Below are 13,826 nucleotides of genomic sequence, written 5' to 3' on the forward strand. Positions count from 1 at the left end.
AAACACACTATTTCATAATGTTTCACTTAGCATGGCTTGGAGAGTACTTTCTGAAGAAGGCAATGAAGGCAGCAGTCCTGCTGAGAGCCAGGCAAAAACAGAAAACATTTCTGGCTGATCTGATTATTTATCTCCTGAGTTTTCTGTGCATTTTGCATCAGAAGTTACTTGCTTAATAAAAACCTCTACATAAAGAGGCAATCTACAGTCCTGGACTCGTGTTTACTTCTTATCAGTTTACTTCTACACATAATATTTTGGAGGTAGATATGTCCAGATTTCCTGAGCTCTCCCTCTAGGAGAGTGTTGAACAAATAGAAGATCCCTCCAGATCAGTAGGTCTTCTTGAGGACTGACTGTTCTCAAGATTAATAGAAATTTTTAAGGCTATGGCAAAATCTGCCCCTTCTGCTGAATGAAGGAYGTGATTAAATTATTTTCTTAGTGTTAAGTCATTAAAATAATTAATTGTTCATTGGAACTCACTAGTTGGCTATGCAATGGCCAATGCTAGTAATTTTATTTAAATATAAGAGAATTGTTTTCTTAGACTCCTCCTATTCTTTTCTTGTAGTAATCAGTCTAATTGCTGAAATGTTTTTCTCCTCCGTCTGAGCTATCATCTTGGCAGTTCAAAATTCCCAGGAGTCTCTGAAAAGCAAAATTAATTTCTAGTTAGATTTTTTTTTCCTGCAGTCTCTATAAGACAATTATCTAGGTGGTCATCTGAGACCCTGTTTTGATAATCACATTTGTAAGAATGCCTGTTTAAAAAAAAAAAAAGAGAGAGAGAGAAAAAGAAAAGGAAGAGTGAGTGACACAACATGGACTGTTGTGTATCCTGAAAATGTCTTGCTTTTCAGTCTTAGCTTTTCCACTTTGCAGGGGAGAAGCAAGAATTTGGAAGCTAAAATAAATTTCTAAGCTAGTTACTCACAGCTTCCATAAAACTATACAGTTTGTTCAGTGTTTGGGTGATGGCATCCCGTCTGTTTGCAAGCTGCTTCTCCTCCGTAAATATTCTCAGCACAAAGCTAACCTTGTTTAATGGATATTCTTACTCATCATTGATACAGGCTGTCATGGGCAGAAATGCATAGACTATATTGTTTTGAAAAGCGTTAGCTCTGTTTCTAGTATTCTCGGTTTGGGATGAAGGGTTTCAAAAGTATTTACTTTTCACTGTGTTCGCTTTTGAGTGTCATTTGCCTTTTGAGTAAAACCAGGACCAATCTGTTTCATTTTCAGTTGATTTCTCATACCAGTTTTCGTGATCACAGGTATTACCTACAGAGGCTGCAGAGGCTCTGTGCAGAGGTACAGCACGTTGCCTTCCGAGGTTTTGGGAGAACACTTACGTTGTGTTTAGCTGCACAAAATAAAATAGTACTACTGAGTTATGTAGGGTGTATTTGATGATGTAAGAGAAAGTTTAGGAAGCAAATGGTGAAACATATTCAAGACTTGCGTTGTAGCTCTGTAACTGCCTTTGCTTTCTCCAGCCAATAGTTTACATTCCCCAGATGCAAGACCCTGTTTACACTGGGTTTTATGTTTGTTTGTTTTACTTTTTGGTTATGAACTTTAAAAAGCTTTTCTTCCTAAAAGTTAGACTTCAGGTCATGTTAATAACATAAGTGAAAAATGTTGTGACAATAGAATAATCTTTTACAACTTCTAAGTGATATTAACTGAAGTACACATTCTGGGTTTGCTTTACCCCCGAGAAGTGAGTTAATACATTTTGCAAGGGCTTCCTATGCTTAACACTGCAAGGCTTTTTTTTTTTTTCCTGTCTCTGCTTTGGAGCTGAAGCTCTTGAAAGCAAGGGCTGCCTCTGTTCCGCGTCCCACAGCTCCTCACCTGTCCTTTGTTAGCACGCGTGGTAGTAGTAATCGTCTTTTCTTCTTGTCTTTTGACAAATGCTTGAGTTGCAGGATCGCCACAGTGCTGTGAGAGAGCAAAGCTGACTTTTTGAATGACTGTTTACCCAAACAAACAAACAGCTCATGCATGCATAAGAGTCTTCGGTGTTAAGGAACGTGGCAGCCGGCTGCTGTGGAAGTGGGGTTTACTCCGTGCTGCGCGTAGTGCACAGGGCTGAGGAGTGCCTCTAGGACGTTGTGCTCGGAGAAGCTGAGCAGAGCTATCCCATCTAGGGTGCTGCAGGCTTTTAGACTGGATGAAGATGTGTACAATGATTTACTAACTCTCAGCTCTGTGGGTGTATACATTTATGGTGTCTAAAAGGTTAAGAAGAGAAAAACTCAGCTTTGAGTGATAGACAGGATTTTTTGTTTGTTTGTKTTACTGGAGTTCTCACCYCCTGTAAATCCTATGGCTGTGATGTGATATCCTAGAAATACCTGCAAACCTTCTTGCCAGGGTTTCCAGAGCCAGCATCATCACCAGTTTTACCTTTAGGACTTAATTTTAGACAAGTCCTCAAAGACTCAGATTTTCTGGGAGGAACAGAACCGGCAAGACTTCCTCCAAACAGGCTGATGTGTATGAGTTTCCTGGTGATTGGCTCAGTGAAGCAATTCCTACATCCAGTCAGAAGCACAGCCATGGCCCAAAAAACCAATAGGCTGAAGGGAAAGTTTGGTATTTATGATCGTTATGTGTTTAAAATGTCATCTTTCCAGCAATTTTCAGCGTGCTTCTGGGAAAAATATGTCTGTGTTTTTCTGTACACCAATGCACGCAGCATGGGGAACCAACAGGAGGAGCTGGAGATCTGTGTGCGATCGCAGGGCCATGATCTCATTGCAGTCACAGAGACATGGTGGGATAGCTCACATGACTGGAATGCTGTCATGGATGGCTATGTGCTTTTTAGGAGAGACAGGCCAGGAAGGCGAGGTGGTGGAGTTGCTCTTTATGTGAGAGAGCAACTGGAATGCATCGAGCTCTACCTGGGGATGGAGGAGCAGGAGGCAACTGAGAGCTTATGGGTAAAGATCAAAGGTCAGGCTAACATGGGGGACACTGTTGTGGGTGTCTACTACAGGCCACCTGACCGGGAAGAGAAGATTGATGAGGCCTTCTGTAGACAGGTGGAGGTAGCCTCAAGATCACAGGCCCTGGTTCTCATGGGGGACTTCAACCACCTTCAATGTGTACAAGTACCTGAAGGGAGGGTGTCAAGGGGACGAGGACAAACTCTTTTCAGTTGCCCCATGTGACAGGACAAGAAGCAATGGGCAGAAATTGAAGCACAGGAAGTTCTGCCTGAACGTGAGGGGGAATTTCTTCACTGTGAGAGTGACAGAGCACTGGACAAGGTTGCCCAGAGAGGTTGTGGAGTCTTCCTCTCTGGAGATATTCAAGGCCTGCCTGGATGCAACCCTGTCTAACATGCTCTAGGTGACCCTGCTGAGCGGGGAGGTTGGACTAGATGATCTCCAGAGGTCCCCTCCAACCTTACTGATTCTATGATTCTATGTCTCATTTGTCTTTGTTGTCTGTTTTTCCAACAGTGTCTTCAAGTACACACCCTTTCTCTTTGTGAGATATTTATATATATGTGTGTATATGTATGAGTACATATATAACACACACACACACACACACACACACACACACACAGATTTATTTTTAGAGCATATGTAATATGTGCAGTCATATTATATACAATATCTGTAAAAGGAAATCCTGTTCCAGTGTTATTTCCAGATGGAGATTTTAGCAATAAATTTGCATGTGTTTGTCTACTCTATCTTCCTCCAAGATTGAGAATGGCAACTCACAGCAGGTCTCGTCCATCACAGAAGAGATCTTGGATGCACCAAGTTTTAGGCTACGTTGCCGAAGATGACTGAAGACTCTTTATTCGCTGCTAAACATTCTGCTTTAACTCTTTTGTGTGGTTTATTTCTGTGGTGTACTTTCCACTTCATGAAAGCTAATGGACAAAGGGGAGAGCTTTTCCTTACTTGTTCAGCGGGAGCCCACTGGAATCAATACGAACTTCTGCTGCTACTGCTGTTGGGAAGCCTGGGGGAGCCTCTACGGTTGTAATCAACCATCAGGACGCTTCATTTTTCTTTATGCTTTAAACCTTCTAAGAATTCCAAATGTGACTTATAAGCGGTTGCCCCCCCSTCTTTTACTAGATCTGCGACTCCAGTTTTGTTCTGGAAAGTCTCAAAGTATTTATGAGTGTCAGTGGAAGCAAGATCTCTGATTTCCTTCATGTTGCTGTGAATCCAGAAAACATTCAAGAATACTTAGAAGGGCGACTTAGAGGAAAAAAATCCTTTTCTCAGTGAAAAACTAATTGCGAAACTGATGTAAGTGGTTCATCAGCCAGTTACGGAATAATCGCATTTCTCACGGTGATACAGCCTAGAATAACGATGATAATGCTCATGCTCCAAAGCACGAACTGATTTACCATCCAAGGTCAGGAAATTTTTTTTCCTGACCAGCATGTTACCGAGCATTTCTACTTTTTGTTGACATATCAGACATTGGCCACTGTGTGATAGTCACATGGGGTAAAACACATTTATGCTCTAATGTGTCTCGAGATATTGAACAGCTGGGCCACTGTTCTGCAGGAGATAATATCAGGGTGAACATACGCTCATCTGAAGAATACAGAACTTGAGGAGTCACTGTCTGCTCTGCTCTGGTATGTGTATTTCCATGGCCAGCACTCTCATCATCTGTGAATGTTTTCTCACTAACTTCTCTCAGCTACAAGAAGAGCACTGAGTGTTAGCCAGCATCTGTAAAACCTTACATTTCTTCCAGGCTCTGGGGCAAGAGCATTTTCTCACACAAGGATCTAACCTAACCTGCATGAATTTGTTTCCGGTTGCTTCCTTAGTCTTGTTCCTCGTTTCTTGAGTTGAACATCTCTGAAATCTTTTCATTCTAAATGATTTTTCTTCTGATTCCAAAGTTCCATAATAGGATTAAGATTCAAGCTGGAGAGATGCGAAGAAAACATCTTTTCCTTCCAGCAAGAGCTGGATTTTACCATATATAGATACAAACTGGCTACCTGTGGCCCTCTTTAAAGAATCCATGCTTCTTTCCTTCTGTCCCCAAGATGATAGCTGATGGAAGTGCTACCAAACAATGGCATTTACTACCCACTGTGGTGCTAATTAGCAAGTTGAAAAACACTGGAGAGTTGTGGGTCAAACTCTTCCCATCCCAACTTCTCTTTTTATCTCTGGAAATTCAGAAAGATGCTTTAGGCCTACTCAAGATGGGAAACTAAGAATAAATTCTTCCACCATGAGGGAATCACAAGTAAAAGAGCACATGGCGAGGACATGTCTGGATAAAATGGCACTGCACTCCGGCATTCTTTGCCAAGGAAGAGGCTCCTATGGCCCACCCTAAAATCTTCAAAAGAAAAAGGTTGAGGGGCTTTGAACCATCTTTAACCTACTTCTTTTCTCCCTTGCAATTAGCTTCACCAAGGTGAGGTGTCTGCCCYGGACCTTCATCTGAAACTAGTAAGGAGCTTTGGCCCCAAGCAAGAGATAAAGCTTTACTTCAGGATGTTTCCCTCACTTGCGAGAAGCCCACATTCTTCCTTGTAGACACAGCCTCAAGTTTGCWTATTTGATCCACCAGGCAGAGACAGTCGACAAGGAAGAGTCACCACAGATGTTAAAGATACTGTGTAGTGGAAATGTTTCTGCTGAGGTTGTCCTGATATCTCCAGAGGGACGTTCAGCCATCAAATGGCAGAACAACATCTTCCTCATAGGGTGGATCTGGTCTCTTGCCTTCATTCCTCCAGCAGCAGCAGTGGCAGTAGGTTTTAAAATAAGACCGTAACAACGCCCAAGTTTCCTCCAAACGACTGATATGCCCTTCTAAACAAGCAAGGAAACAAGTTCTCCTGTTGGTGGACTTCTCTGCCCAGAGCCCTAATGGAAGCCCTTGATTTCTTGCAGACATTGATGCGTGCCACTCAAGCCCCTGTCTGAATGGAGCTACCTGCGTTGATGGCATCGACTCTTTCAAATGCTTATGCCTTCCCAGCTACGGAGGGGACCTGTGTGAGATCGGTACGGCCTCCTTGGCTTCAGCTAATCTTACTAACAGCTGCATTACCTTGTCCCCACCCTACACCCCAAAAAACTGATCCCAAGTGCACCCATCAGTCATGTCCTCATCTCAGTACGCTAACCTCTAACAGCAGATTTAAATACATCACAGTAGGGAAAAGCTTTGAGTCTTTTACTTATATATTTTGGCTATTTTGTTCATCGCAGCACTATATCCTGTAAGATTCCTAAGCAGGAGCTTCCAGGGTCATCTTCAGCTTTCTCTTTGTTTGTACGTTTCTCTTGTGAAGCTCCATGCAGAATGCAATAGTGTTGATCACAGAAGKCACTATCTCTTTGGATAAAGGGTCTCTCCGTTCATCTGTAGCAGTAGCAAAATGTCTAAGCGAATCTTCACCCCAGGCAAACTTTCTCTGCTAGACTGGAATTTCATGAAAAGATGCTTGAACTGARCCGTGTAAAATGATTGTGTTTCACTCTGTGAAGATGCAGCTGAGAGAAGCTTCATTCACTCCAGGCATCCCCACCGACTGGACTCAGCATGACGTTTTTGTCATCTCTTGAACACGGGTTCTTGTGGCAAAATCAGCAGGGAATGTCTATCTTTGAGGAAATATGAAGTGACCTATTTTTCCATCAAGATAAGGTACTTTGACCCACACTAATACTTATTTTTGTTTCTACAAGAAAAGAAARAAGTATTTTTTTCTTCTTAAAGCTTATGAAAGCCCAGACTTCTATCAGCTTAGCAGTAAGGGTAAGCTTTCCTGCCTTGCTCAAACAAAAAAGGAATAAGATTACAATTTCTTCTTTACTTTGACATGGTAATATATATTGGCTTCTCCCCTTTTCTTTCTTTACATGTCTCTCTCTGCTTTTAGTACAAACATACAGCATAGATCACATGAAAAAGGATGTGGATTGTTGGACTTGTCTGAGCAGAAACTGTGCTGTCTTCGCTTCTCTTTGCTAATGCAACCTAATCAACTCCTGATTTCCCCATCCATGCCACCTGTTGCTCTCCCTGTAATAGAAAAAGAGATTTTCTACCCTGTGGTTGCTCATGACCTTGCTTGGTCCAAGCCAAACTTAATTTCCTCTTTTCTATTATTAATGGTCTCATGACAGCTAGAGCCTATAGCCTAGGAAATATGAGAGGAAGTCAGTACCCTAAATTCAGTGGCAAATGTAAATCTTTATTCCCATGGGGCAGATTTTGCCTTCTCTAACATCTATCACTCTCCAGGAACAGCAGGGACACTGTAAGTGAACTCTGCTGTSTGTGGATACAGTCAGTCCATCTTTTCACTACAGAAGTGTCAGTGCCAAGGACAGGCTTTTTGTGAAATGATCCCTGCCATATTTCTTCATAAGTAAAAGCTATGTAAGAAAGAGTGTTGTTTCTACTAAGCAGTGTCCTGCTGAGGTTCTACAGCATGTTCCATCCACTCCGCATCCCTGTGATGACAAGGGGTGACATTCAAACAGCAGGAGAAAAAAATTASACCTCAAAAAACAGGGCATGTTCTCTGCTTATCTTGTGTAAGTGATCTGCACATAGAGAGGAACAAGGATCCTTAAAGCTTCAGCTGCTTCAGGATAACCCATTTAATGGGTATAAGAAAATGACTGAAAAAAGTTTAAATGCCTCGCCGAACTATGTACCCCTCCAACAGCTATGAGATGTTGGTAGTCTCTAGCTGGAAGAATATCAGACAGGTGGATTAGGAGGAATTTATGTGACTGAAGGTGACCTACCAAGTTTTAACAGTGAAAGAAAGAAATGGAGTACAGAAAATCTTACTAGCAAGTGAGAGAGGCGTAAGCACTAATGAAATCCTACCACTGCAAAACAGCAAGTGACTGAGAAAGGGTGGTAAATTGAGTCTCTGAAGGGCTGAGCTTAAACACATTTCAATGTGTCCTAGATTTCTGCTTTCACCTGTACTGGGTCTCTCTCCCCACACACAGTTTTAGTGTTCTAGTGTTCTGTTCCCCACTCATAGACTACAGAGAGAAACTTGCCCCTGCGACTTTATGCCTGAGCCCTCGTGAGTACACGTGGTGCTGGAAGAGCTAATGTGAGAGAGCAAACTCACGGCCCTGAAAATACAGTAGCTCCAACAGGCGGCTGATCCAGCCCAAATAGTAAGTTCAATCACATGTGCCACCATGGTGCCATTTCTGTATCTGCCTCAGTTTCCTTCCAGCACACGAAGCAAATGTGTGGTACCATGTAGCATGGGAGTTGCTGAAGGCCTTTTTTGATGATTTCTGCATATGACTCTGCCGTACCCCATCCGTGGTTTTGTTTTTTTAATTAATGGGTTCAAATCAGCATTTCTCAGGTAGTAAAAATGTTTTTACAAGTTGAAATATTTTTGTACTTTTCTAGTAGTTTCTAAGACCTTTCCTTGAGATTTATTTTTCTGTTTCCCCATGGTAAGTTTCTGCCCTCATCTCTTTTCGCTTGTCTCACTGAGTTTACTTTTCCTTCCAGAAGCCTCAGAATCACACTACGCCAGCTGTAACCAGCTGAACCCTAGCCTCTCCTTCCCCTCTTTCTTTTGTAAACATGAGTGTTAATTCTGGGCATCTGAATGCAGGTTTCAGGATTGCTTTCCAGAGCAAGAAAATCCTACAAGACAGCACAAGTGAGAAGAGAAGGATTGTTGCTTGGGTCAGTTTCTCAGAAACAGAGTCCTAGAAAACCACTTGGGGCCTGAATTGCTCAGGAGTCTGTCCGTCTTACTCAAGTTTTCCAATAGCGTTGATGATCTTACTATAAACATATGGTTTTCAGAGCAGCCTCCTCCCTCTGAATGTTTCTTGGATGCCTTCTGATCGTTTTCCTGGGATGTAGCAGACAATATCAGCGTTTGGTTTTTTAGTGGATGTGACTATGTGTCATCCTCTGTGCCATGAGTGTGTGAACAGCCAGGAGGTGAGTTGGAARGCTTCCAGCCACATGCAGCAAACTCCTTTTCATTCCTCCTTTGTGTGTTCCAGACCTGGAAAACTGTGAGGAAGGGTGGACCAAGTTCCAGGGACACTGTTACAGGCACTTCGAAGAGAGGGAGACTTGGGTGGATGCAGAGACCAGATGCCGAGAACATCAAGCCCACTTGAGCAGTATCATCACCCCAGAAGAACAAGACTTTGTGAACAGTGAGTGTTGAGGGCAGCCTTGAAGATGTGAGGATGGGCAGAGTCAATCAACCAAACTGCAAGTCTATTGGCAGATATTTCTTGTCAAATGATGCCCTACCTTTGTGTAGGAGAGGAAGAACTATCAGGCTATAGGATAGGAGAGGGCCTGTTAATGACCAGGACAGATCTGTGATCCTGCCACATTGCTAGTGTGGTTCGCAAAATGTTCACTTGGTATAATAAGCCCAGAGACTCATGGCAGTGTAGATGGCATGAAAGATCTTGTGTTCATGGCAAGGTTAGCAGGAAGAGAGATGAACAAGCATAATATGGGGGGAAAGGTGGATGGCAGGGACTAGTGACTGAGATGGAGCGAAATGACCCCAAGGTATCCTGGGGGAGAGACTCCAAGGCCCAAAGCAGCTGCGATGAGAGAGAGAAACCTGCGTGAAGAGGGGGGAAGCCACAACAAGGTGGGCCTGCTCCTTCTCACTCTTCTCTCCCTATCCGGCTTTTCTAGACCACGCGCAGGATTACCAGTGGATTGGTCTCAGTGACAGAACTGTTGAGAATGACTTCCGCTGGTCTGACGGGCACTCCCTGGTGAGTCAGTGAGGAAGGACGTGGGGTGCTGAACCTGGGAGAATGGAAAGGAGGGGAGATACCTCTCTGCAGACAGGTGTTAGCTTTGTGGGCAAGGAGAGAGACTGCTCTTGGGGGGCAGAGCTGTGCAAGTTTTGTACCGAGAGCTTGGAACAGGTGTTGAGTGGAGCCACTCAAAACTCTCTGGAGTAAGGGCTCTTGGTTTCTCCTAGTTTTTCCAGCCTCTAATAAAACAGGGCCTGACTTGTGACTAAGCTACTAGGCATCATGGCAATACAAGTAACAACTGTAGTAGCACTGCTGTTAATACACRCTGGTGAAGGGACAGGAGAGGCGAGAGGAGGCACAGAGGAGGGRGAGAGGGAAGGACTCAGTCTTAGGGGAAGGGCTTTTCTCTCTCAACAGCAATTTGAGAACTGGCGGCCCAATCAGCCCGATAACTTCTTTGCTGCCGGTGAAGACTGTGTTGTGATGATCTGGCATGAGCAAGGCGAATGGAACGATGTCCCGTGCAACTATCATCTCCCTTTCACGTGCAAGAAAGGAACAGGTGAGCCCTCCCCCAGGTACCAGTAAAAATGGGGAGAGTCGATATAGGCTCAGGCAAAGGCTGCAGGGCGGGACTGTGCAAGCAGCGAGCTTTCGTCTTCAGAAGCCGTCGTGCTCTCTGGGGAAACGCTCAGGGCACATAAGCAGGAGCTTGTTGGTGACAAGTCCCAGAATGTAGTGGGGTTTTACAGCTTGCACAGAGGTATTTTGCATGTTAGCCTGTGCTGTGACCCTAGCAGGTTCCTGGAAATCTCCCTCATCCCTTAGCTGTCCTTACTGGAAGTTTAATTTCTGCACAAGAAAATTAATAGAGGGAGCAAAGATGACRTAGATTTGTCACTGCAAAGGGCACTTAAGGATGTGGGATTAGCGTTAGAATTTGGCTAAGGCTCTGGGAAAAAGGTCTCTGAGGTCTTGAAAATGAGTAACACAAGTCACCAAGATCCAGGGGTCATGTTCCCAGTGATTGAGAGCAAGGCAGATGCGCCAGTATGGCCTTCCTCCCGCTCGCCCCGCTCCCTGCCGTGCGGCTGCTGTTCACTGTCACAGCCAGAGCTGTGCCACCCCCTCGATGCCACCCTCCCCGGAGCTACTCCCAGCCCCTGCTAGCTGGAGCTTCTCTGCCTCTGCCTGCCTTCTCCATGCACATGCTGGCTGCACCCCAGCATGGCCTGACYGCAGAGGCAGGGGAATACTGTGGCAGATGTGCAAACGGGTAATGCCCTTGCTTCCATGCTGTGAAGCAGCAGTTCCTCTCCTTCCTTCCCTCTCCCACCAAAATGTGCTCGCTCTCTTCACAGCCCCACCTAAGACACATTTCTTCTGCCATCAGCTCCCACATCTACATCTTTTCCAGCTTTGTAAAAACCAGTTTTCATTATTTTCTTCCAGGTGAGCCAGTAGCCCTGAGAAAAAGCCCAGCCCTGAYCGCGGCCTTGCTCTTGCGTACCAGCTCCCTGCCCYCCCCAGGCAGCGGGTGGCAGTTCTGATGCCCGGGCTCCAGTGCCCAGCTCTTGCTGTGAACCTGATTCTCTGGAAGGCAGAGATGGAGCCTGAAGCAGACAGACAGAGGCAAACACAGCAGATTTTGCTGTGGGGAGGGAATTCAAGCTTTTAATCACAATTTATTTTGTATTACCTCCATCAAAGGCAATGATCCCTCCATTATCAGCTGCTTCTGTAGCCCCGGGCCTGACTCAGGGATGTGGCAAAAAAAAGTYCGTCAGCTTAGGTAGATGGTGCTTGCCCAAATGGGACCTGGAAACCTTCTGCCTCAGAGAGTTATTACTGGTGGGGGGGGGGATCGCTCCCACTGCATCTCAGGGATGGGCAAAGACGGCTCTGTACACGGCTGCCTCCTTCCGCTTCGAAAGGGGCTGCATTTCCAGGGCAGACGCAGCAGCCRTCGCGCGTTCTCTCTCTCCAGCGCTCGGAGGTCCTGCGGGACACAGCGCTGGGGAAGGGTGAGTGAGCGAGGACGTGTGCGTGCCCAGCCCGCCCCGCGGCGGCAGGGCCAGCCAGGGGCTGTGCGGGCTGTGCGGGCTGTCGCCCTGGGCAGCTGCCTGCTCAGCCAAGCAGGAGCCTTCAGGCTCTCCCTGTTTTTTGCCTATCTCGCACAGTTGCCTGTGGGGACCCCCCCGTGGTGGAGAACGCCAGGACCTTTGGCAGGAAGAAGGACCGCTATGAAATAAACTCCATGGTGCGGTACCAGTGTAACCACGGCTACATCCAGCGCCACGTGCCCACGATTCGGTGCCAGCCCAATGGGCAGTGGGAGGAGCCACGGATATCCTGCATAAACCGTAAGTCTCAGCCCTTCCGCTTTCACGTTCGCACCTCGGTGTTAGCCAAGGGCACCATGCTCTGTTCCTGTCTGGGAGGAGGAAAGAGAAAGTTTGGTGCTGGCAGCCCGAGGCAGGAAATCCTGCAGGCCCAAGCAGAGGTTTGGGCTCAGAAGAGCTCTGGAAAGGGATGTCCATGCCCAAATCCTTCTCCTCACCCAGATTTCCTGGCTATGGAGGTTTAGGACTGAGGCATCTCTGCATCTGGGAGGAGGAGCTGGGAATGRGGGTGGAACAAATCATCCAAAGCATGGAAGTGAGAGAGGCTGGGAGCGGGGAGGGGTCCTGCATCGCCCTGCACCACCCAAGCTCCTTAGGKCACAGGTTAGCTGTGAGCCAGGCAGAAGGGGCAATCACAGCCTTTTGCCTCGCTTAAAGCTTCCTTGTGATGGGGCCATAGAAGCTGGCATCTTCTGGGTARGTCTGGACCATTAGGACCTGCTGGAGGGCCAGCCTGAGCAATTCCTGACATGGAGCCATGCCAAGATGCCAGGGGTCTTCTCCAAACACCCACCTCCCTGCTGAGCCCAAGGCTCCTCCATCTAGGCAGGGCAGGCACAGCCACTAAAGTGCAGAAAAGAGCTTAATATAACAACCCAAACAACTTAAAGAAAGGAAACAAAAAGAAACAATTTCTGAAATGGTGAGTTTGAGCACTACCTGCAGGACAAGGAAAAAAAAAGAAAAGGATAGGAGGGAGGGAGCTATGTGGTTCCCCCCAAGTCCTAGCAAGGTCTGCCTGTGTTTCCCTGCCCTGGTGAACTGCAGAGAAGACAGAAAACCCTGAAGAAGAGTTAACCTGAGAGACAACACTGGACTCTTGACCCTTCTTCTGTCAGGCCTCCAGCTGAGAGCAGCCAGCCCTCTCAGCAAGGCGTCCCAACCCATTCCCAGGCCTGCCTACACCCCTGTCCCATCCCTGCTTGCCTGGAGCTTCCCATTAATTTTATCTGCCTTAGCCAAATCACATCTGTCAAGTGTCATCAGCCTCCTTGCCAGGGTCTGGTCCAGCTGGGTAATTCCAACTAAATTAACAGTCCTACAGCCAGAGGAGAYTGATGCTGACTATAGGGACAAAACTCTGAGCCAGGGAAGAGCTGGGAAGAAGGAGAGATGGAAGGAGGTGTCAAAGGGCAGCGGCGGTTCGACGCTGTGTTGCGCGGACCAGGCTGCTGACTCCCTTGGCTCTGCTACGGATCCTGAAAGCTGCAGGCTGCTTCCAGCATCGCTGAACCAGCAGTGATCATAGCACGAGACTTAGGCTGTTCCCCAAAGCTTTTGCTGGTTCCATCAGATGCCTCCTTGTAAGCAATGCACAAAAGTGATRCCAGGTTAAAAGGAGATTTGCAGCAGAGAACAGGAAGAAATCTTGTCCACCACCACCCCAGGTGAAAAAGTTTTTTTGTCTCCTCCTGCACATCCCACCTCAAAGCACGGCCCACCACCGATTTATATTTCCCTCCCCATCCCTGCGGGGACCAGCCAAAGTTGGCTCCACTCGGCAGACAGGCAGAGCAACGGGACGGGACCAGCAGGGCAGCGAAGGCTGAGCAGGACCGCTGTCCCCTGCCTCTGCCTTCGGAGCAGGGCACCTCGGTGCCGCGGGGAGACGGAGGAAAGCAGCTTCCCGCGTTCATCCCGGTAG

General features: G+C 46.5%; 1 protein-coding gene across 1 annotated transcript in view; it reads left to right on the top strand.

The window, feature by feature from the left end:
* Nucleotides 1-13,826, top strand: part of ACAN (aggrecan) — a 55,078-nt gene that overhangs the window by 40,527 nt on the left and 725 nt on the right. The window contains exons 14-17 of the mRNA XM_085308671.1: nucleotides 9,048-9,206; nucleotides 9,709-9,791; nucleotides 10,197-10,341; nucleotides 11,960-12,142. Coding sequence (XP_085164797.1) covers nucleotides 9,048-9,206; nucleotides 9,709-9,791; nucleotides 10,197-10,341; nucleotides 11,960-12,142 — 570 coding nt within the window. The remainder of the gene's footprint in view (nucleotides 1-9,047; nucleotides 9,207-9,708; nucleotides 9,792-10,196; nucleotides 10,342-11,959; nucleotides 12,143-13,826) is intronic.

This window comes from Rhea americana, unplaced genomic scaffold (genome assembly GCF_003343005.1).
Source record: "Rhea americana isolate MKP2758 unplaced genomic scaffold, rheAme1 scaffold_28, whole genome shotgun sequence".
NCBI classification, from domain to species: domain Eukaryota; kingdom Metazoa; phylum Chordata; class Aves; order Rheiformes; family Rheidae; genus Rhea; species Rhea americana.